The sequence below is a fragment of the Cyprinus carpio genome, chromosome A1 (assembly GCF_018340385.1).
Source record: "Cyprinus carpio isolate SPL01 chromosome A1, ASM1834038v1, whole genome shotgun sequence".
Lineage (NCBI taxonomy): Eukaryota > Metazoa > Chordata > Actinopteri > Cypriniformes > Cyprinidae > Cyprinus > Cyprinus carpio.
The window spans coordinates 15,918,412-15,944,853 of record NC_056572.1 but is presented as its reverse complement, the minus strand read 5'-3'; the positions used below and the strand labels follow the sequence as shown (position 1 = coordinate 15,944,853).

The 26,442-nt window shown below is 35.4% G+C and overlaps 1 protein-coding gene across 1 annotated transcript; it reads right to left on the bottom strand.

The window, feature by feature from the left end:
• On the bottom strand, positions 1-26,423 carry LOC109054387 (A disintegrin and metalloproteinase with thrombospondin motifs 5). The gene is made up of 8 exons (XM_019071687.2): positions 25,206-26,423; positions 11,703-11,835; positions 11,464-11,631; positions 9,530-9,813; positions 7,209-7,392; positions 5,724-5,899; positions 4,568-4,743; positions 1-1,484 (listed from the first exon to the last, which is right to left on the bottom strand). Exons 1-8 carry the CDS (start codon positions 26,145-26,147, stop codon positions 851-853), a joined length of 2,697 nt encoding a protein of 898 aa, XP_018927232.1. The 5' UTR covers positions 26,148-26,423; the 3' UTR covers positions 1-850.
• Between the last annotated feature and the right edge of the window lie 19 nt (positions 26,424-26,442).

Genomic DNA, 26,442 nt, shown 5'->3' with positions numbered 1-26,442 from the left:
CAAAATACTGATACAGAACATTTTGCTAACATACCCATTAAATTATGAAAATGTAATTTCAGAATGTTGTCTGTTTTTTAAAAATACTGTATATATTTTTTTCATGGTTATGTGAATTTTATTGGAATGTTGCATTTTATCAATGTGAATTCATCTTAACATCACTGCCAGTGTGAACTCAAAGGGAGTAAGGGGGTGTATTTTTCAAAGGGGCGTGGCTTAATTGTGGCCACATTCTAAGCTAGAGCCATAGCTCTTTGTCTGAGTCACAATGCAACACAATTGTGAAAACTAGCAGAATTCCACCGTGATCAGAACAGCATTTATATAAATGCAAGGTTTAGTTTATGTGCTCCAAAAAGATCTTTCAGGAAGTTTGTCTGATTGAGGGATCCTTAACACTTTTTGTTTTTTGGACATGATATTGATACAAAACATTTATGGTAACATTCCCAAAAAGTTATAAAAATGTTATTTCTGAATGTTTTTTGAACATCAGTTTTTTTTATGTTTTAAAAACATTTTTCTTGGTTACATGAACATTAAGGGAACATTCCATTTTATCAATGGTAGATGTGAACGCATCTTAACATCAAACACTACAGCAATGGTTTAAATCACTGCCATTGTGAAGTCAAGAGGCATATCGTTTGGATCAGGGGTGTGGCTGAACACCACCATGATCGAGGCTGGAGTCAAAGCTCCTTGTCTGAGTCACAATGCAGCACGACTGCAAACACTAGCAGAATTCCACAGTGATTGGAACAGCATTCATGCAAACACAACTGCAATGGTTCAGTCTAAGTGCTCTATAAAGCTCAGTTAGGAAGTTTGTCTGATTGAGGGGTCCTCAACACTTTTTAATCTGGCAGTGTTTGAAGGCTGACGGCCGTGCGCTGAGTGGGCAGCTCTTGGACAGCTTCCCTTGAGGGTCCTTGCACTGAACTGTGCGACTCTGCCAACCTGTATCGCAAGTTCTGGAGCACGTCATCCATGATCCCATTACCCAGTGTGGCCCCGCAGGTGTTGTCGTTGTCGGAGGCTCCATCGTCGCAGGAACCTTGGTAGTAAACGTCATGATCTCCACTGATGATAGCGCCGCGGCAGTTCCTGATGTTGCAACGACTGTTCTCGGTGGAAGCGGCATTTTGCGTGGCATGAAGAAGCTGTAGTGGATGTCTAGTGGTTTCTTAGCATCCGTGGCCAGAATCTGCACCACCAGGCTCTCCTGAAGGGCCCCGGGACCCATGCTATGAAGGGCCTCGTCCCGCTGACTCCAGCCAGTGTAGTTGAGAACAGAGCCGTTGAGGGGGATGATGGTCTCGGATGTGGAGATCATGAACTTCCCATTCAGCAGGTATTCACCTCCAGGCCGCCGCAGCGCCAGATACGCTGTGTAGCGTGACTGGCCTTTGGCTTTGTACTGTCGAACCTTCAGGTGCGTTGAACCCTCAGGAACCTTCACCACATCTGTGTAGCCCTTACTGGAAAACACAGATAACATCAATTAACCTCATTAGTCTTTTTGTCTTATTTTGTCTTTTTTGTTTTTTCAGTACAAATATCTAAACATTCTTAAATCAAGATACATTTACCTGAGAAGCAAAATAACTTTAGATATTAAGTCTTGTTTTCCAATAAAAATTAAGAGAGGTTATGATTAAAACAAGTGATATCTGCCAACAGGATCAGAAAAATCTGAAAATCTTATTTTTCTTAACCTATTGGCAAATATTTTTAATATACTCACTTAATTTTAATAGGGTTAATTCCGGTTAATTGGGATATTTTTTCCAGTCAACTCAATGGCAAAATGTGTTCCAATTTACCTGAATTCATAATACATTTTCCAGAAACAAAACTTAGTATTTGTATTTTTTTAATAATAATAATAATAATAATAAATAATAATAATATTTCTATGGAAAAATGTGTAACTATCTTGTTTTCCCTTTGAATTAAGTTTATTTTTCTGACCACATTGGCAGATATATTTTAAGCAACAACTCTTTAAATGTTCATAGTTTCTATCTATCTATTTTAAATCTTTTAAAATGCATTTTGCAGGTTAGTGACTCAGTAAGTCAATGTATAGAAAAATAATGTAGGAACTAGATTTTGTTTAAAATATACTTATAAATACACTACTTGAGGCTTCTGGAGTTGTTTTTGTGAAAAAATAAATAAAATAAATTTACTTCTGCATCTGAAAAACACCAAAACCAGAAGTGACGTAATGGGAGGGAGTGCGGCCATTTTAAACAATAGGAAAACAATGGATGCAATGACAGTTTGGACGCTGAGGAAATCGTAAATGTTTATTCATACTTGTATAACGGACAACAGCCATACAATTATGAGCCTACTATACGGCCAAGCTATGCTGCCAAGAAAGCAGGGACAGGCCATGATAATTCTAATAATAATTAAAGTTTATCCATGCTATTGATACTGGTGACCACGAACTTGACTATGAATAACTTTACTAAGAGGTCTTTGTGTCTGCTCAAAGAGAAAGAATCGCTATTTATTCCTTTCACTTCACAATAATAATAATAATAATATTAGGTCAACACAGAGAGAACATTCAAACTCCACACAGATGTTTTTTTATTCATAATAAGCTACAGAATACGTTGAAAACTGAATCTATAGGACTAATAGCGAATCACGCTTTGGTTCCTATTTTAGAACAACTTTAAAAAATCATTGTATGCTAGTTAGAGTGAAAAATTAATTTAGATTTTATTATACATACTGTATATATTTTACGCAGAGCTGGGTTTTTCACATGATACATAAACAATGTTATATTTCAGAGTTGTTTTCCACATGCACCGTGATATCTGGCAGTTCATTATAATATGTAAAAAACATATCCTATCACATAGAACTGCAGAATACACACACACACACACACACACACACACACACTGCATCTGCATTAATCTAGAAAAAAGCTCATTTGTTCCGGATTTGAATACTGTGTGATAGTATATTGCGATCCATTGTTTTTGTATTGTTTAAACTGACCGCACTCCTTCCCATTACGTCACTTCCAGTTTTGGTGTTTTTCAGATGCGGAAGTAACATTTTCTCAGAACAACTGAAGAAACAATTGAGCTGTACAAGAGATTTGATTTGTGATTTTACTTTTCTTTTGTTTTCTTTCAATGTTCTCCCAGGGAAAAAGGATGTCATACAAGGAACATTTCCTACTTCTGTAAATCACATTAAAGGGGTCATGAATTGAGAAATCAGCTTTTACTTGAGGTTTTGATATGTAAGAGGTCATCGTACTAAAAGATTATCCCTGTAAGTTTCAGAACTGAAAACGTCCTTGTTACTGAAATAAATGCTTTTATTGACACCAGGCCCAGGGAACACCAGATCCTGGAATGTGCCTACCTATAACATAATGGATAAGTTAAACACCGCCTCCACAGAAGAATATAAACACCTAATTCTGTAGCCCCACCCACTGATTTGGGCATGACATAGAAGGGAAATAACATAAGTGACACTAAACTGGATCAACCAAGCAATAAACATGCCGCTAAAGATTGCAAAATATTGTGCAGTGCCTGGTTGTGGAAGAACACGTCATTGCATAACCTTCCTTCGGTTTTAAATATTAGGTATGTGTGGTTGAACTTTATTTTTAATAAAGTTTCAGTTCACGTAAGTACAACATTGAGCATTTGTTTGCACTTTACACCACGGATTCCTTTGTAAACAAGACACAGGTCGACGCTGGATTTGCAGAGAGACTGAGATTAAAAATCTATATTGGATCCGACAGGAATAGCGCAACACATTTACGTGAGTAAAAAATTTGTACTATGTGTCACTTTTGCTTTGTTAGAGATCGCTTTGCTATGTCCTGATTATGTGTATGTGCAGGGGTAGATTAAGATGGTCTTAATCTAACCCCCCCCCCAGCGGTGCTGAGCATGCATTCCACAATACAAGACATTAATTTTGTCTTGTTTAATTTTTTAATTCATTTTGTCTGGGCAGGCTGCAGCCTAGGCAACCCTGTGGGTTAATCCACGCCTGTGTACATGTCTAACCAGAGTCACAGAAGGCTCCAACTATGAAGGATGTAGCTTGTCAAACAGACACACAGAAAGATAATTTACTATGCAAAACTATTATCCAATCATAGCAGAGGGCGTTTACTTCCCATTGAGCCGGCCTCAAAACCAGTGTAGAAAATCTATTACTTATTGATTTTGATGTTCTTAAATGTTAAAACCACGCGAATGTCATAAGTGGACCTCAGACAACAGTATAAAATAATAAATAAAGCCAGTTCATGACTCCTTTAAGCATTCAGTTTTGTATATTTCAAGCTCAGAAACACAAACAGTGAGTGTCAGATTTCCAGACGACTTGTGTCTGAGAGTGTGTGTTTATGTACCACTTAACCATATTTTGGGGAGATATTTGTACCCAGAAGTGATGTAAACCTGACCAAACATCCAAAAATCTTTCTCTGATGACGTACTTGTTTGTTAGGGTTTGGTTAAAAACAACAGAAGTGGAACCATTTGTGTTTTCTAACCTCTTCTTGGTGAAGTTTCCAGCCACTTTGATACAGCTGTTGCCATCGCCACCGCAGATGCCACACTTATCATACTGGAGTTTAGAGCCGATGATACCGTCGCAGCCGGTGCGAACACACTTCCCCTTCACACACACCGAACTGCTGTATGGACGGCATTCCGTCCCATCAACCACCTGCAGGAATACCCCACAAACCAAACATAAACTACTGTTTGGTATTCATCTGTTGCTAAAAATAAAAAGTCTCTTTCAAATAATTTATCAAATATATTTACAAATCAACTTAAACTAACACAAAAGCAACAAAAGTACTATGCTAATAACATGTTTTTTTGGCTAAGATATTGACAATATTTTCCTAATGTTCCCATTAAGTTATCAAAACATTATCTCTGAATGTTTTCTAAACGTCCGGTTTTTAAGCAGTTAAAAACATTTTTTTCTTGAACATTTAAGGAATTTCATAATTACTGCAAACATCAAGGCATGTTCTTTTGAATGTTCAATAAAAAAAAAAAATAGATAAACATCCAACTAAAACATCTAACATTATGGACAATGTATAAATAATGTTTTAAGAACATTATTAAAGACCAGATAACTTTGAAAGTCATTTCTATTTTGTTCACAACATTTGTTCTTAACATAATATGTTCTAAGAACGTTTTGCTAACATTCCAATTCTGAATGTTCTCTGAATGTTCAAAATGTTTTTAAAATGTTATTTCATAATTTTGTAAACATTATGGGAAAAATTATTTTTCAATATTGTCTGAACAATCTAAAATAAGTAGTAATTAAAAAAATAAAAATAGAAAATCTCCATGTTTAAATGTTTAAAAAAATTCCATGAACAATGTATAAATAATGTTTTTGTGCTAAAGTTTGGAACACATTATTAAAATCTTTTATTAACATTACTGGAAGAATGTTTGTTCAAAACTGTTACAGAACCGTGTGAGAATGCTCTGTGAATGTTCCGTGTTAGCTGGGTTTGAAGTACCACGTGAAACCTATCACTTTAAAAAAACGTATGGAATTACCATAAGATCATGTACAAAAATGGAAATCATTACAGTAAACAAAAACAGTACCTTCGCAGTCCTTGTGTAAGTGCTCATAAATGAAGCGTCTGTTGTTCATGACTTACTCACCCGTTGTGAGAACACTACATAGTATCCTGTCCCTTTGGCCCTGCAGGTGAGTTTGCACATGTCTTTGGGAAGCACACCGGCAAACTTTGGCACCCATTCCACAAAGGTCTTCACTCCTTTAGGGTCCGTCTGAGGGCCGTTTCGCACCTCACACTGTTCCTGACGGAAACTCTTACCTAACAAAGACACAAGACAAATATGACCAAATATATTCAAATATATGAAGGGCTTGTGGGATATATTGTGAAAACAGTGAAATCTGTTTACTGTAAATCCTTTACTATCTAAAGCTTTGAACTGAAGATGAACTTCATAAGAGGCCATAAGAGACAGAATGTGCTTCTGCATTCTACTGCTTGTCTCGCACATGATGTGTTATAAAACACACACAGTTGAACTTTTAAACTTGTATTTTTTTTATTCCCCAGACCCAAATCTCTCAATTTTTAAACATAAAAATGTGAAAGACTAAATCTGGAATACTACATGCATAAGCACACACAGATTGAGCTAATGCATACTATTGCTATAAATACAGATTTTAATAAAAATATTAACTCTTTTGTGTAGCTGACATAAAATGTGTTTAAATTCTTTGCTTAAAAACATTTTTGCTATGATTAATATAATTATTATTTTAAATGTATTTTTTAATTAAATGGCACTGCTGTCATTTATACTGAGTTTGAGTATTATTTATTTTCTTTTATATTGTTTTTTTATTTTTTGATTTGGTTTTTATTTTTTTTTTTTTATTGTTTTTATTTTTTTTTTTTTTTTTGTGTTTTTTTATTAGATTTTTTTTATATTACTATTTAGCTTTAATCATTAATTTAACTTTATTTCAGTTTTAGTTTTAGTAATTTCAGTCCCTAAGTAACTTATTTTATTTCAGTTAGTTGCATTCACTTAGTTTCACTTAGTTCACTTAATTCACTTATTAACATTTATATTTTATTCCAGCTTTATTTCAGCTAAACAGCTAAAAGTAATATTAGTTCCAGTGACAACATTGGTTTTGAATTAAAAAGTTTATATTTTAAAAATTCATGTCAGACTGCAGGACAATTTAAAAACTACTACTGAAAACAAAAAGGTTAATAAAATGCCAAACAAGTACAGTGAACAGTATCTAAAATTCACTTTGCATTATACATTCATATTACATATGCATTTAGCAGACGCTTTTATCCAAAGCTACTTACTGTGCATTCAGACTATACATTATTATTATTTTAGAGAATTGAACCCACAACCTTTTGCGCTGCTAATGCAATGGTTAGCAGCGCAACCAGAGGCCATGAACACATATACATATGCATATACATATACATTTTAACCTAAAATCTGTAATGTGTCAACTACCTACTTATAATTTCTCTTTACTCTGTCATATTAGATAAAACCTTTCACTGAACTTGTTGCAGTCATTTTTGGATTGCTGTATGCGTAATGCTGCCTCAGAATTTGTGTGCATGCACTCACTGGCTGAAAGGCACGGTGTGACATTGCAGGACCGGTAGACGGCTCTCTTCCCAGTGCAGTAGCGGCCGTTGTTTCGGGGTGGAGGATTATTACAGAGACGATGTGCAAACTGGACGCCACCTCCACACGTACGAGAACAGGAACCCCATGGACCCCAGGAGCTCCAGCTGCCATGATTCGATGTCTGTGACATGAGAGAGATAATCAGAAATCAGATGATAAAGAGCAGACTGAATACACACTGAATCACGTCTGAGGAATTCACTGACATGAATGGGCTGAACTGTGGACAAAAGTAAGTGTTTTATGTGAAGGCGTGTGCACATTCATTCACCGGTCCGCAATAAACAAGCTCAGAGCCAAAATGAGCTTAAGACCTGAACGCTGGACATTCAGAGAGAGGAAGGGTGTGCATGCATGAAGAAGGCTCAAACAAGAGGAACATTCTTCATCGGGACTAAAACGAGTCTCTAAAACACTTAATGACCTCTGAGACGTCTATAAAAATACCCTGCTAGACGAGAGGATGGGAAATTCCTGCGGTTAAATGTGTTTGATACTAATCTAGATAGGTCAGAACAGTGAGACACAGGAGGACAACAGTGTTAAGAGAAGTGCTCTGCTTTAGGTTCACATGTCTGACGGTCTGAGCTGCTGACAGGGAACATTCTGAAAGGTTCTCTCAAAGTTATGAACAGTAATGTTAATAGAACGCTCATTCAAAGTTATCTGGTCTTTCATAATGTCCTCCAAATATTAGCACAAAAGACATTATTTATACGTTGTTCATGGAATGTTTTTTCTTAAATGTTAGTTAAATGTTCATTCCACGTTTTTTAAAAGTTACTACTTGTTTCAGAACATTCAAAAGTAACATTCCCATAATGCTTGCAATAAAACTGAATGTTCCCCTAATGTTTCCTTAACCAATAATTTTTTCAAACATAAAAAAAACGACATTTTAAATCTTTATAGAATGTTTTCATAATGTTAGAAAAACGTCTCTCCTCCACAGCAGTGCTAAATATCAATAAAATGTCTTTTTAATTTCTTTTTTGGAAGAAATTTTTACTTTTATTTATCAAAGTCACATTAAATTAACGCAAAGTGACAGTAATGCCATTTATAATGTTAAAACGATTTCTATTTCAAATAAATGCTTTCCATTCATCCAAGAATCCTGAAAAATAAAATATATCATGGCACAAAATATGAAGCAGCAAAACATGTTTTCAACATTGCTAATATTTAGAAATGATTGCTTGAGCAGCAAATCAGCATATTAGAATGATTTCTGAAGGATTGTGTAACACTGAAGATTGGAGTAGTGATGCTAAAAATTCAGGTTTGATCACGGAAATATATTACATGTTGCAATATATCCACATAGAAAACACTTATTTGAAATTGTAATTTCACAATTTCTAATGCATTTTTGATCAAATAAATGCAGCCTTGGTGAGCAGAAGAGACTTTTAAATAATTTAGAAATCTTGCAGACCCAAGGCACTAGTGAACACTATGTAGATGTTATTCTGATGTTGATGTTATTGTGATGATGGTGAGGGTTTTGTATTGTTGAGTGGGAGTGTAGAAAGCAGCAGAGAGAGAGGTTGATGGATGTGTTTGAAGAAGCGCAGGAGAGTTGGAGGGGATGATGAGAGACGTTGAAGACCTGCTGAGACGCTCCTCACTGAAAAAAATTCTGGAGCACTGGAGAAACGGACCACAGAACTCATTTGAACCAGAGATCTGATGTTTATTATGTGAAGGAGGCAGTGGTGAGAAAGATCAATTCTGTGCAGCTCAGAGAAAGACTGCAAACCAGATGCGGTGAGAAAATGGGTGCGGTTCAAATAGACAAATGAGAGCAAGTTGTTTAAAGGCACAACAGGACAAACTATTAAAATAAAATAATTAAAATAGCCAAAATATTAACTGATTCCAAATATTACATATATCTAATACTTTGTATTTAAGAACAGAAACAAAACTGAAACTGAAAAGACAAAAGCAGTAAGCACACAACAAAATGACTAAAAATGTAATAGAAATATTACATTTATTACATAAAAATAAAAGCTAATTTGAATTATTAATAAAAACTATAATAGTATATAAACAATACTAAAATAACACTGGACCAGCTCAAAATCAAAACTGACCAACAGAAAACAGCATGGAAATTCAACTAGTCAACATGAAATGCAATTTGCAATCTGTTTTATAACAAAATGTGACCTGATTCAAAGTGAAAAAGGTTATTCAACAAAAAAAATCTATATTGTGAGACATATAAGATGATAAATAAGAGGTCTTACCGAGTAGTGTTTCTTTCGGGTTTTGTCCACACATTTTCCCTGAAGACAGATCCGTCCCTTCCCACATGGTGTTCCTTCCACAGCGGGCAGTTTCTTGGTCAGACAAACCATCTGTCCCTTCCTGATGATGGCACACCACAGACGAGCGCACACGTCCATCCCAGGACAAACAGTGTACTCTGGCCCGAAGGCCAAACGACACTGCTGAACCGCATCATAACTCTGACCCGGCAACTCCTCTGGACCCAAGAGAGGCATACGAGGAGTGTCCAACAGACACTCAGCTACACACACAAACCACAAGAGCAATATGTCAGGATGATTATGGAGAAACTGTGTGCAAAATGTTGATTTTCTGTTTATGCACAGTACTGTTCAAAAGTCTCTTCTGCTCACCAATACAGCATTTATTTGATCAATATATAGTAAAAAAGGTGAAATATTATTAAAATTTAAATGAGCTGTTTTCTTTGTTAATATATTGTAAAATCAAATGTATTCCTGTGATCAAAGCTGAATTTTCAGCATAATTACTCCAGGCTTCAGTGTCACATGATCCTTCAGAAATCATTTGCTGTTCAAGAAACATTTCTGATTATTATCAATGTAGTTGTGCATCTTCATATTTTGGGCCATGATTAATTTCATTTTTCAGGATTGTTTGATGAATAGAAAGTTCAAAAGAACAGCATTCATTTGAAATAGAAATTTTTGTGACATTATAAATGTCTTTAACATCACTTTTGATAAATTTGATGCAGCCTTGATGAATAAAAGTATTATTATTATTATTATTATTATTATTATTATTTTTTTTTTTTTTTTTTACTATTTTAGATCAAAACATTGCCAAAATCTGCTTAATAAAATTTGACAGCAATAATATATGTGTGCAGATGTCTTAGTTTTTAACTCTCTGGTATTGTTCATTTGGGAGTCACACTTTGTTTGTTCGTGGTCAAAAGTGACCGGACACCTGAAATGTAACTTTTTGTTTTGAACAGGAATACTTTATCAGAGGTTAATCAATCTGATTTTCACCTCTTATTTTAATTCTTACTCAACTTTGCCATACTATTACAGCACCCTTTCATTTGTGTGTATAATAATATTGTGTGTGTGAAGTGACATATATTCTGAATTTGTGCTCTGCATTTAACCCTTCCAAGTGCACACACACACACCTGGAGCAGTGGGCAGCCATATTTCTGCAGCACCCAGGGAGCAGTTGTGGGTTCTATGCCTTGCTCAAGGGGACTTAAAGGGACTCACCTCAGTGATGGTACTCTCCCTTCCAACAATTCCTGCTGGACCTGGGACTTGAACCCGCAACCTTTTGGTTACAAGTCTAACTCTCTAACTATTAGACCACAATTACCTCCATCATATATGTGTGTCTGTTTTGCACTTTTGATATTTTAGAGCGTCGCCCCTTCATTGCTGTGCACTTTTTTCTGCATTGTGAATGATTTGTAGATTGTGCACACAAAAAATTTTTCTGTATTTTCGTATTTTTGCATACTTCCCATTCATTTCCAATGACGGTCATTTCTAACCGCAAACAACACAAGTGTGACTATTTAAAAAAACCAAACAAAAAAAATAAATAAACAAATAAATTAAAATTATAAATATGAACTACAGTATGACACTATATAAATAATACTAAATTGAAACTCAATTGTGACTGTTTAAGATCAATATAAAAAATGACTAACATAAGTAATACTAAATTGAAATTGTACTAGTTAACTTTAAATTTGTATGAATGTATATTATTTTAGTCAACATGCAATTTGCGACGCATTCTACTATAATGAGCAGTATCACAGTTTTGAATCTGATCCTATCAAATTGAAATTAGCCTTATGATCATTACCAAATAATAATTCAGTCAGTTTGAGCTGCAATGTTCAAACACGATTGTTTCTCACCATTGCCATCATCGAAGAAGTCTGTGATGGTGGCGGACGTGCAGCGGCTCCAGGGTTTGGATGCGTCGATGGAGGTCAGGATGGACGACATTAGCCGCTTGTCTTCGGTGGAGCCGAATTGCTCCTCGCAGAACTTGGAGTCATCATGTGACAGACCCAGCAGATGCCCTGCACACAGGAAGTGATGTCATCAGCTTGTGTGAGAGTGCACATAGATGTTCATGCGTGTGTGTGTTTACCAATCTCATGTGCCACAGTGAAGGCGGCGTGTAGCCCATCATCCTCAATGATGGCACAGCTCCTCTCTGGTGAACACACGGTTCCCACGTCAGCCATGCCGAGAGTGTCACACGAGTGATGACCGCACAGATCCTGCACACATCAGCAACAACACGGGACATCAGACCCATTGCTCACACGTGCCTGCATCCCCACCATCACAAACAGCATTATTTTAGTATTATTTAGTTTAGTTTTTATTCATATTCTTAAATTATCTTTTTATTTGTATAATTTCTAGGTTTTTTTCTTTTAGTTTAATTTTGACTAATTGTTTTTTTATATTTTTTTTTATTTTTTTTTTTTTTTTTTTTTTTTTTATTTTTTTTTTTTTTTTTTATTATTTTTTGTTGTTAATAATTAATTTAGGTTGATTGTATTATAGTTACAAAAATGAAATCGGCAAATAAAATGGCTGGTTAGCATGCTAAGCTAACTAGCATAAGTAAAAAAACAAGCAAGGTGTACTTCGGTGAGGTATTTCTCATGAATGGTAGCAAATATAAAAAATCTGTCCAGTCATTTCTGTGCAGCTCAGTCCAAAGATCATCTGATCAGATTTTCAACAAAATTGGACAAACTTTGTAGGAGGAGTAGCGAAAATTTACTTCAATATTTTTGTATTTCATAATCCATAGGTGGCGCTGTTGCCAAATTGGGCATGGACCTTTATATCACAGTGTTGATGAAGCATACCAAAATTCATTTCGATTGACTGTTGTTTGTAATAACTTTTAATCAAAGCTGAATATCAGAATTCTGTTCAGTAATTTCTGTGTGGCTCAGTCCAAAGATCATCTCTGCCAATTTTCGGAAGAACTGGACAAATCAGAAAACTGTACTTTTCAAAATGTTATGTAATGGGCGGAGTCTTCATGTAAGCTATTGAATGTGTTCAGCATGAGGAGAGTAATCAGATGAACTAAATTTCATAGAACAAAGTGTTGAAAAGATTTTGAACTGGTGGTGGCACTATAGAGATGGCCCTCGAGACCCTAAAGTTCAGCTCACTATTAAGGACCACCACTACAAGTTCGAAGTTGGCTGCCATTGCCTCAATTTGGGGTGTAATAATAATAAGAAGAATACAAATGCAATAGGGGCTATGCCCCTTCAGGGCTTGGCCTCTAATTAATAAATTTTGTAATAGAATATAAATTAGAAAAAAAAAAACAACAACACTGGTGAGCAATTTTGAGGAAAAGGTTCAGTTTTAGTTTTTATTTATTTCCCATTATTAATTTTAGTGCTTAAATTTAAATTTCATTTAGTAATTTTCCTAGGTAATATTCTTTTTGTTGTTAAAAGTTTTTCCATCTTATGTTCGTATTTTATTTCAGCTTTATTTCAATTAAATTTTAAATTAACAAGATTATTATGTTTTTTATTAATCCCAGTTCCAAAAAAAAAAAAAAAAAATTTTTTTTACATTTATTAATTTAGCAGATGCTTTTATGCAAAACAACTCATTACAGAGCTGACGGTATTAATAATTTTCAATAATGTTTGTTAGATTATATTAGATTAGATTAGAATAGATTTGATTACATTATGCAACCAGTAGTATATTACACTGCTTTCACAATTGCAAGATGAAAGCATGATCAAATTAGGCCAAATATTTAATACATTTACAAGAATAATGGATGGAAGAAATCCAAAATCTGTGGAAAACTGTACAGATTCTGTGGAGGTCTGGAAATATGAACTGATTATTTCAGAGAATGAAAGCAAAGCCAAATATAATTTATACTTGGCTTTTTGAATGTCTTCTGAACTGATGCCACTAATCTGAAAATCTCAAATCAAGTGATTCATTTTTAAATTTAACTTTCATTTAATTTATTTTTTTTAGTAACTTTGTAACTCATTTTATTTCAGTTAATTGCCAAGGCAACTTTTCTAATTTTTAAGTTGATGTTTTTCATCAAAGATTTATCTTTTCTTTTATTTCAGCATTATTTTAATTAACGAAAACAATTAACATAATAACATCAATGGTGCTCACTTTATCAAATTGGTATTTGGAATCAATGAGACCAATGAAAAAAAACAACAGCTGTCAATAAGCTGTGAATCTGTCTGAAAATGTTTTCCATGAGTATTTTGACTATAGTTTAACTACTTTATGAATAATTTGCAGTTTCAGAGCAACAGCATCAGCAGCACAGACCTTCACTGGACGTCCTGAACATGTTTTCATGTTTATTGTCAGACGTGATTGACCATCAATCCTCACAGACAGTCTTGAACATGGTCTGAAAGGCTGTTGTTTGGTGTTTTGTTGCGAGCGCATGGAAACAGCCTGGACTGAAAGCGGCTCTTCACACGATCACATTTATAAAAGCAACACAGTAAACAGCTTGAGAACGAGTTTAGCTCATGACCTCAGCGGAGCGCATGTGTAATGTGTAATCAGGTGAAAGCCTGAGCTCACGCATCTACAGCTCACATTCACATACTCCTAATGAGTATAGAAATGACTGATGACTGATAATTCTTACAGCTTTCGCTCTTTTGTTTTATTCTTATTAGATTTATACATGTTCAGCAGTGAATGTGAGTGTTTGCATTGTGCAAAACCCACCGCCATGATGCTTGAAACATCTGGATGGTTGCTAGGATGTTTTTCACAGAAAAACAAAACTCACATTTTCTTCAGAACCTTTAAAAAGCAAGTTGAGTTTCCACAGAAATGAATAGAGCAACTTGAATTCTGAGGAATTCTTGCCTGAGGATACCAGGGAAATATTTCGGCTAAAGGACGAGCTAGAAATAGAGGGAAATATTTAGGGAAAATTACAGTTACAAATCACTTGGAGAGATGCATGCTGCACAACAACAAAAACAAAACAAAAACAAACAAACAAACAAACAAACAAACAAACAAACAAACAAAAACTGTTAGCATTGACACATTGTTTTATTTTTCTTATTTTAAACATAAAACAGTTTTGTTGGATTGATGAGTAAATTCGGCATTCAATGAAAATTCACTAATTTTCAAATTATAAATAGGTCTTATTGTGAACAATCATTTATGCACATTTCATTTTTAAACAATGTTTTGACCTAGTAATGTTTAATTAAATTGTCATAACTGAATCTTCCAGTAAAAAGACAGTCGTATCTCTGGCGACATATGCAGGACTTGAAATAAATACACTTCATAATAGAAATAAAATTTTAATGATTTACTTGAAATAAACTGTATCTAAAATTAGAATGAAAACAAAATGTATAAATGAAATCTAATTCAAAATATTAACAAAAACTATAAAAGTATATAAATAATACTAATAGGACTGGAACCAAGCTCCTGTCCTACATATTTATTTATTTGTATATTTATTTTTGATGATCCATACATTAGACGTTGGATATATGTCACATCACAATATGGAACTTAAGATCATCTCAACTTAAAAACAAACAAAACAAACAAACAAACAAACAAAATACAAACAAACAAACAAACAAACACAAAAAAAACAAATAAATAAAAATACAAAAACTGAATAAAAAATTCCTTATTATATTCTCTGCAAAGGGTCTTATAATCATAATCAATGTTTCGATGCATTTACTGGAAAACAAAAGGCTTTCTGCACTTAAGAAACAATCCAAACAGTTATGAGGTGCCGGGTGCTCACAGGTCAGTCCAGAACATCAACTCACATGCAAACGCAGACAAACACACGGGAACGCTGATATCCTGATGCCTCTCACATTTGGCAAGGGTTCTGAGCAAACATGTCGATGCAGACAGACAGGAAGACGAGCGGGAGGAGCAGACGACTCTGGATATTTGATTCTACAGTGCCGCAAGTTTCTGTCACCTGGTTCTGATTTATGGGACAATTGCACGGCCAAACATAAGGCCTTGGTCTGCTGATCTGGGGTCTGTTCTCACAAGTCGATCAGTGATGAGAGGAACATCAGTACTGATCTGAGTGAAGGGGTTCAGTCACGACACGGCTGGCCTGTTTAGATCTACAAAATCAGATGTCTTAGGATGAGAAGGATCCCATATGGCGAAAAATATCTTTTCTGTCCAAAATATATTTTAAACTGATGCAAAATATATGTTTTTTTAAACAGTGAAGCTTAATGTATTCATATATTTAAATATAGTTAGTTAGTTCAGAAATTAAACATGCTTAGTTTAACCTTCATATACCAAAATATATTTCAAAATGTTTTTTCAGTGGCATGAAAACACATTTCCAGTCTTATATTTATGTTAAATGTTCAAACGTTACAGACAGCAAAGTTTTTCATTAAATGTCTCATATTAGCAAAGTTTTTCATTAAATGTCTCATATTCAGTGTTATTTTTTAGTTTTGTTTTATTATTTCATTTTAATTTTAAAGTTTTTAGTATTTTTGTTTTTTTTTTTTGTTAATATTTTGAATTCGATTTTTATATTTTCTGCTTTCATTTTAATTTTAGTAAAAGTTTTAGTAATTTTGTTGTGTTTATGTCATTTGTGTGTGTGTGTGTGTGTGTGTATACATAAATAATTAACACCAAAACTTAAATAAACTTTAATATAACAGATTAAGTTTTAATATTAGTCAATTTAAACTAAATGGGAAATGAGAAATCTTGCCTTGTCAATAAGGTGAAATAAAACAATTTTAAGTTTTTTATATTTTATTTCAGTTAACATTTATTTAAAATTTGTTGTATGGTTTTAGTTTTAGATAACTATAATAAGCTTTAAATGAATATATTTTCTTGGATTGAAATATATGTAGGGCAAAATACATTGTTGAATGCTTATAAAAATATATTTATATTTGTAAAATATATTTTCAAAAATATCCTAAAATGGTCATTGGTAGAAAACATACTTAAATATATTTTGAAATATATTTTAGCAAATTTATTTTGGGCCTTTATTGTATATTTTGCAATATATTAAAAAATATTTTTGAAAATATATATTATTTGCTGTATGGGATTAAACAATACTTTTCATCTAACATTTAAGCTCCTGAAAATCCCTGAAATCAGCAGTTTGCTTGAACAAAATAATATTCAATATATTGGTCATATGAGCTCCTCTTGTGTCAAAAACAAATTCTTCATCCTACTGAGTTTCTCGGCTGAGGCCGGATCCGATCACAGACTGTTGCTACCCAACGCTGGCATGGATCATAAGGATTTAGGACAGTGGGAGTGCAGACGGATGGATTCAGAGCATCCAGAATAACTCAAGAGGTTTTCAGTGAACTGTCAACGTATAGCAGCTGAAACACCGGACGTGTGAAATGCCCCAGACAGACGGTGGTGGAGCGGCAAGAGAATGCTACAAACATGATCATTTATGTTAGAAATCACTGCAGGAGACATTAAACCAAACATGCATGATTATGAACAGAGAGAAGGACAACACATACAAATGTTTGTCTTATAAAATCACATGTAAAAATCACACATGAACTCTCTCTCGTACTCCTGAACAAACAGTACAGTATTTACTCTGTCTGTACACATTCATACACCCTCTGTGTGTACAGTACATAGTGTGTGTGTGCGCAGTATACAGGCTCAAAAGGGTAGAACTGGGAAAATGTACCAGCCATAAAAATGTCTTACATGCTATAAAAAATGTAAATAAATAAATAATCAAATATACCACTTTATTTTATAAATATATAAATAAAAAAAAACTACTATAATTATATATATGAGCAATATCACACGAGTAGCAGTGCGATATGATTGTATATCATCACTGCTGTGATTCGGACGTAGGTTAGGGATGCACAATATTAGATTTTGCTGATATCCAATGTTGACACCGATTTTGTTTTGAAACAACACCGAGTCTCTCCTGTGCAGAATTACAAACAAATGAATTTTTTGAGCAAAAACTTATTTGTTAGAACTAATAAACATATGATGTTTGTGATTTCTATTTTTCCTTTCCTTTAGTGTGTTATGTAGCTATTTGTGCCTGTATACGATCTGCAGAGATACAAAGCTCAAAGTCTCCCTCAAAAGGATTTATTCTATCTAAAAGAGAAGGCTGATCCAGACCGGGCTAAAACGCCTCATTCAAACACGCTCCCACATCTCTATGTCACGATGTGGAAATATTTGCATAATGCCATCCAAACGTTCATGCAAAGAAAGAAGGCATGGTTTCAGGAACTGGAGTAGTGTTGATGCAGCCATGTCAGGGAGACACTGTGTGTTTCTGTGCGAAAGAAAAATCACTTTATTTGGCCTCCCAGACGTAGATGCAATGAGGAATCATTGGTTAAGATTTGTTTACAACAGAAAAGCACAACCCAGATGTTCAAATTTGTGCAACACATTTTATGGACGCATTTGTGAACCTAGAGTACAAGGCTGGCTGTGCACAAAGGTTATTTCTAAAAAAAATGTGTCAATTCCGACTGGAGCCCTGGAGCCAGTGATCTATATAATATATAATTTCACAGGGAATTCATGAACTGATCAAACGCACACCTTGAAAGACATGTACATTGCTTCAGAGAAAGGCATCTGCCAAGTACAAAAATGTAAAAGGTTCCTGGCATCAATGATATCAAACATGGTGCAATCCCAGCTAACAGGGGATGTTCTCACAACTTTCACTAACATTCTTCACAAAATCTTCTTCAAGTAATGTTTATGGATTTTTTTAATAACTTTATTAATATTTGATATGTATGTTCTCACAACGTTAAGAGAAAACATTCTTAGATTCTTATCTGTACTTGATAAAACATTTTTTATTAACTTTAAATAACGTTCTAATCATGACAAGAAAACTGGACATTTAAACATTCTTAGAATATTAAAAAGAAATGTTCAAATAATGTTATATTTCAGGTGGACTTCAGTAATGGCGTGTAACACAGTCTTCCCACAAGCTACCTTGGAAGGTTTAATCAGGGTTTCAGTGGGGCCTTAAAAAGTCTTAATTTAGTTATATCAAATTTAAGGCCATATAAAGCCTTAAATGTCTCATAAAGTAGTGTTTATCCCTGCTGAAAAAAAAAAAAACTAAAACCTGATCATTGATGGTTTGCAGGCTGGTTTTAGAGTGGTTTTGACCACTTCTTTAGCTGGTCGGGCTGGAAAACCAGCTAACTAACCAGCTAAGACCAGCCAACCGGCTTAGGCAGGTTTTAGCAGTTGTTTATTTTTCCAGCAGGGATGAACACAGAGCGGCTTTGTATACAGCCGTTACTGGCAAACAGCTATATTTTATCATTTTATAAAACTTTTTGTTTTTGTGAAAACCTGTATCTGAATTGTAAGTCATGTAATATTACATTTTAATATATTAGCCTACCCTGCTCATACGGTATTCTTTTTATTTGTGTAGCTCTTAAAAAATGATTTTAAAAAACCTGCAGATACCCTGTGAATATATGTAAACAAAGACAAGAAAAGTGGAAGTCAGGTTGAGAATGGCTGGTATATGATCGGCAAGGAGAATCGTGAACTGCTCTGACTCTAGGATGTACGGTGGTGAAAGACAAACTGAATGTGTTCTTCTGTGCTCTTTGTTTCTAGTTTCTAGTAGACATTTTTCCTACTCTGCATTACAGTATATACTGCTGTTGTTAATAAATATTTAAACAGTGTTTCTCTTTATAGTTTTTTTTAGTTTTAGTTTTAGTTGTTTTTATCTTTTGAATTAATGTTATGCACCCTTAAGGCTGTTCTCAGCGGGTTCATGAGTGCTGAATGGCCACTGATGCCCTGGAGCCACTGATCTATATAATATATAATTTCACAGGGAATTCAAGAACTGAGCAAATGCACACCTTGGAAGAAATGTACATTGCTTCAGAGAAAGGCAACTGCCAAGTACAAAAATGTAAAAGGTGCCTGGCATCAATGATATCAAACATGGTGCAATCCCAGCTAACAGAGAATTTTCTCACAACTTTCACTAACATTTATATACAGTTATATCCAAAATCTTCTTCAAGTAATGTTTATGGACCACATTTATTATATGCAATATGTATTATATGCAAGAAGCTACTCTTTTTATGTCTTAATAGACTGCATGTTTTCATAAAAAGGGAGCTTTACACAACTTTATCAGACCTAAATATTTGATAATGACTTGCAGTGTTGTACAGTTCATGAGGTCTTGATTTGGGTGTGTACAGCAGTAATTTACATTAAAAGGGTTGTAAATCTAGCTTAAGTAAATTTTAGCATGCCATAGTCAACTTTAATCACATAAAACATATTTTCTGACAACAAAATTGTGGCCAGTGAAAATGCTGAGTGGCTAGTAACTTTGAAAAACCACTAACCACAGTGACTGGTGAGCAAAAAAGTTAATGTTAAGCCCTGGTTGTAATAATAACAAGAAAACTTAGAATATAGAGCATAAGTAGTCTGGATTATTTTGGATGCTTGTTTCCCCTTTTTGATGCAGTAAAAATCTCTGTAAACACTTTTGTTGTTTGGAAATGAAGCAGCGTGAATATTCTGCTCAACTTCTCCTTTTGTGTTCCACAGAAGAAAGTCATACAGATTTAGAAAAAATAATGACAGATTCTGTTTTTTTTTTTTTTCTTGTTTTTCTTAACAAATATCTAGAATCACTGTTAGTCGTGAGGCAGAGGAGGCTATGTGCAGCAGAGAGGAAATGATGCTTTGGATATTTCATAGCCTTTGTGTTTGGGTTTGGCGGTGTTTCAGAGCTCTCAGTAGGTGTCTGTGGGCTTCTGCTGCCGATCATGGCTTGTTGACATGGTGTACTTCACAACCACACACTCTTAAACACACACTGTACGCCACCAGGTGTGTCAGACTCCACACCACCAGAGGAAAGACTCCGCTGGCACGTCCATCCTTCCGACGCTGCCAACAGAAGCTACAATTCTCTGTGGAATTTGGTGTGGCTGCTCTTGTGAGAGGGAAACAACGTCAGCAGCACTTACAGATGCCAACCGAGGGCAGCTGGGAATGAATGCCAGTCTCAATTCTGCTGCTAGAGGAATTAGTTACGTAGTTAAAGGAATAGTTCAACCACAAATGAAAACTGATTTACTTCATGGGAACATATTTGGGGTAATTTTACATTCCACCACTTGCTCACTAGTGGATCCTCTGCAGTGAATGGGTGCTGTCAGAATGAAACGTTTTTAACTTCAAACCAAGTCCATAATCCATAGTAATAATGCTTCCTCCCGTGAAAAAGACCATTCACTGTTGTCCTGTCACATCAAAATCCACCCACATATTTATTTAGAATTGTTCTGGACTGTTTTAGCTTGTAAACGGTGCTTGAGCTGTGCATATTTCTCTCCTGATTCGAACAGATGAGTTTTTCACAGGAGAGTTATTATGGATTATGGACTTGTATTTTTGCCGGAAGGTATGGTTTGAGGTTAGAAACATCTTCATAATGGATTGGTATCTTACAAACATTCAGCTTTTGGCTTCACATGATATTAATTGATGGACTGGAGTCATGTGGATTACTGTGATGTGTTTATCAGCTGTTTGGACTCTCATTCTGATGGCACCCATTCACTGCAGTGGATCCATTGGTGAGTAAGTGATGCAATGCTACATTTCTCTAAATCTGATGAAGAAACAAAATCATCTACATCATTTTTGGGTGAACTATCCCTTTTAAACTACGCTTGTAAACATCACTCAAAACATGATTTCTTGGTAACACTTTGGAACAAGGTTCACTTATTAATGCATTAGATATCAATACTTTAAAAGCATTCATCAATCCAGGTAATGGGATTTTACGCATACTCTAATATATATATATATATATATATCTAATATATATATATATATATATATATATATATATATATATATATTTAACATTTCAACTTGTATACATTATTATTAATGTGAATTAAAACAATAGTGTTAATAACAGATTGATAATATTAAAAAATTATTAGTTCATGAGTTTTATTTTAGTATCAATGAAAAATGATTATAGTTTTGTATATTTTTTTAATTAATTTTATTTTAAGTGATTTTGTATGTTTTATCTTTTTTAAATAGGTATTGTTTTGAATACATTTTTATTTCACTTTTTTCATTTTAGTATTTAAACTTAATAAATAATCAAATAATAAATCAGCAGCTAGCTGAAATAAGATATGTTTAAGTTCTTTTTATATTATTTCAGATAAAATTTATTTAATTTCAAGTAACTTTTTTTTATTTTTTTTAATTATAATAAGCATTTTTAAATGTTTATATAGCTTTTTAAATGAGTTTTTGTTTCAGTTTTAGTTTTAATTATTTTAGTACATATGAAAATGAGCTGAAATTAAAATGTTTACTTTTTTATATTTAATTTTATTCCAGTTAACATTAATTTCAAGCAATGAAAAAGTTTTTTTATGGTTTGAGTTTTAGTTACCTATGATAGCTCTGGTTGATGACACCAAATGCATTAACTAATGTTAACAATTTTAAAATCATATTAAGGGTAAATCCTGAAAACTTGGTTACCATGCAAACTGATATTGCTTTAGGGATGTTTAGTTAGTTTTTAACTAGAAAACAAGACAAAGTTACTGATGAAGTGCAGGATTTTGTCTCTTTAAGTGCTCCAGCGAACAAAACCTTGCATGACTTACATGCACCGCAAGCCTCGTCTGGAAACACAACAAGCTCCAAACCACAAGCGCGGTGGTTGAGTGAGAGGCACCGAGTCTGCGCTTTACTGTGAGATTTGTGAGGGGCGAAATGAGTGTGGTCTCCAGCCCAGGATAGGTTTCATGTGCTGATTTTCCTCACAGCTCTCTGCTGTGGTTCATGGCTCTCAGATCTTGAGAGTGTCCCTTGTGAATGTGCACAGACACACACTGAATGAAGACACACACTAGTCAGGGGACTGGGAGGGGAACGCGAAGACGCCTGCCTAAAAAAACAGCAACAAAGGAAATAATTTTACAGTTCACTGTGGAACGGGAAGGGAGAGAGACTGACGTTCCCACAGTAGTTGACACATGATCGGATCCAGCTGACCCGGTCACTCACACACACACACACACACACACACACACACACACACACACACACACACACACACACACACACACACAAACTGCTGTGCACTGAGATTTGATGGTATCAGGTGGTAATGGTACTCTACAATATACCCTGGTAATGAAATCCATGTACCATAGCATTTATATGGAACTAAAAGTTACTTCTTAAAATACCATGGTAGTACTATGGTGATTTTGTTGTATTTGTAGCATCATCATGTCTAAATCAGGGGGGTGAGACCAAAGGATGACTCTGAATTATTGAATTTGTGACGAGTGGGGTGGGGCCGAGAGCCGTGGGAATGGGTCGAGGCCGGTGGAGTAATTGGAAATGAGCGACACCTGCGCCACTCACCAGTCTCGAGTCCCACGGAGGAGCTCCGGAAGGATAAAAAGAGGAGTTACAACAGTGAAGGATGAGAGAGGACCAGGTCTGGACTTTATTTTGTGTTTTGGTTCTGTTTGTGCGCAGCAGTCGTCCGCGAGGGGCTGTCATGCTATTTTGTGTTTATTTTATTATTAAAGTTTTTATTTAAATGTCCGCCGGTTCCCGCCTCTTTCTTCCCGTCATTACGAACGTTTATATTGTTACAGAATTATATTAAGTAATTAAAACTTAATTAAAATGCTAAAAACACAAAAAATATTTAATTATATTAAGAGAATTGAAAATTGTAATTAAAAATCTACCAATGCATATTAATTATATTAAAAACATTAAAAACTTAAAGGGTTAGTTCACCCAAAAATGAAAGTTACCCCATAAATTACTCACCCTGAAGTCATCCTAGGTGTATATGACTTTCTTCTTTCAGACAAATCCAGTAGGCGTTATATTAAAAACTGTCTTTGATCTTTCAAGCATGGCACACAGCGGGTGTTGCATGCATCAGTCCAAAAGAAGTTAAATAAAAATCGCCAATCCATTACAAAAAAAAGTGTCTCAAAGGCCTTCTGTAGCGAATCGATGCGTTTTTGTAAGAAAAATATCTATATTAAAAACGTAATAATCACTTTAATCTAGCTTGCGCCAACAGTTGTACACAGAAGCAGTTCCGGGAGCATGACATATGAGGTCAGCGCTGCGCATCGCCTGTGAGTCTCGTAAAAACCAACGTTTGTTAACAGGAGTAAAGGAAGCAAAGTTTCCTTACTTTAGCAAAGGAAAACCAGTCTCTTCTTGGCTTATATCGAAATCGTCTGACATTCTTCTTCACAAATTCTCATTTTGTACTTCTAATTTGTGACCTTTGTTTTGATCTCTCCCCTGCGCTTCCAAGTGTGTCACTTCTGAGTGGTGCATGCGCAAAGTCGACCTCCATACTGTACATCATCCGCCCGGAACTGCTTCCATGTACAACAGTGAGAGCAAGCTACATTAAAGTTATTATTACGTTTTGAATATGGATATTTTTCTTACAAAAACACATAGATTCGCAACAGAAGGCTGTTGTTCACCCCCCGGAGCTGTGTGAGACACTTTTTTTTTCAATGGATTGGTGATTTTTATTTAACTTCTTTTGGATTGATGCATGCAACACCCGCTGAGTGGCAAGAAACAGCTTGAAAGATCAAAGACAGTTTTTAATATAACTCCAACTGGATTCGTCTGAAAGGTTAGGATGACTTGAGGGTGAGTCATTTATGGGCTAATTTTCATTTTTGGGTGAACTAACCCTCTTTTTTTTTAATGTTATAATAACATTATATATTTAATTTTATTAAAATAAAAAAAATGAAAATGCTAAAAAATAATTGTATTAATTATATTAAAATAATTTAATTATATTAAAAATAATTAAAACTTAATTAAAATGCTTTAAACAAGAGAAATATTTAATAAAATAAAACAATTAAAATATTAAAAATGCTATTTAATTAAATTAAAATATAAACTTATCTGAAAAAACGTTTAATTATATTAATGTAATAATGTAAACTTAATTAAAACGCAAAACAAAATGCAAAACGAAACAAAAATATTATGATCCAAACTTAATTTAAAATGCTACAAAATAGTATCATTGTACAAAATTGTTGAATATTTAAACAGTCTCAGTTTCTGCTGATAAAAGGAAAATATCTTGGTCAAAATGTGTTGGACAATATGGGGTGGGGGAGTCGAAAAGTTTGAGAACTGCTGGTCGAAACAAAAACGACCATGGTAGCCACAGTACCTTGGAGTACCATGTTAATATTTCCAAATACCAAAGTATTGAAAAGTATTCCACCACTGTACCACATTACTTCTGTAAGGTCACTTAGTTCAAAGCATAAATGGCACAGTGATGGAAAAACATGGTGACGCTTTGGGACATCGAAATAATACAGTGTAATGCAATTGTTTGCACCTGCGCGCACGCGTCTCCATCACTCACAATGTAAATAATGTACACTAGGCTGATGCCCGTGACCGACGCGAATATTTCTGTTTTTACCTGCCTGGTGAAGAGGATCGCCGCGTCATGGTGATGCTGATGATCGTCATCCAGCGGGTTCTGCTGGTTCTGCCACTTACAGAAGCTCTTGAGCGTCGCGGCGGCGTTTTTGGACACTTCGATCCCCTTTTCGTTCTCGGACAGAATCGCGACTTTAACCACAGACAAACGGATGGGATTCTCTATGCTGGCGTGCCCGTAGAGTTTGGACGCGATGGATGCCAGCGTCAACAGATAATGCTGCAGGTCCTTCCCATATTTCTTCGTCATGGAAGCATCCGCGACCAGTAGCAGCTCCACGTGCCGCGCGCGAGACACGGAGCGCTTGCGTCGCGTCAGCGCATTGGGCTTCACAAACTTTGTCCACAATCTGCGTCCGCGCGCATCCTCGTTACGTTTCCGCTTTTTATGCCTGCGCGTTTTGTGGTTGCGCGTGCCGCAGCTGTGCCGCGCGGGAATAGCTTCGAAACTGAAGCTCTCGCGGGTGTAATAGTGGAGAGCGCGCGTCGCGTCGGCGTCCTCGACGATGTGCAGGTCATTCTCGTGCCCTTGCGACCTAATGAGCGGCGTGATGGTGTATCGCGCCTGGTCGACCGCGAAAAATCCATTAAGTCCGCCGCCACACAGATTGAAAACCGCAAGTGACTCTGCGTTTGAATTGACGGTGCCGCGGTAAACGCATTCCCGACGATGAGGCAGCGCGTCCACGTTCAAACCAAAGTGATGAGACAGTATAGACTCGTCCCGCTCCATATCCAGCTGAAAGCGCTGCTCATCCATGTACAGAAGGTAACCGGCTTTTCCTCCCCCGTGATAAATCCGATCCACAGTGCGCACGACGCCGCGGGCAGGTGCGAGCAGAGACGCGTTTGCAGGTGGACGGAACTCGCTGAACGCAAACGAACAGTCCAGAGCGCAACACAACAAAACAATCCGCCACATTATTCCATGTAGTTCAGTCCGGTCCAGAAAACTTTTGGAAACATTACGATCCGAACTACAGCTTTAAAATTACTTGCATGAGGAATTCGAGCCGTACTGATTCACGAGTCCAGGTGCGCATCTCAGGAGTCACGGAGATAAACACATGAAGACTGGATGAGAAAGGAACGAGAAATAAACTGAACTTGAAGAACAAAACACAAAGTTTCTTCTTAAAAGCACCAGAGAGAGAGAGAAAGAGAGAGAGTCCTGCCCCTTTGTGCTCGCTCTCCACTTCAGTCCTCCTCCTCTCACT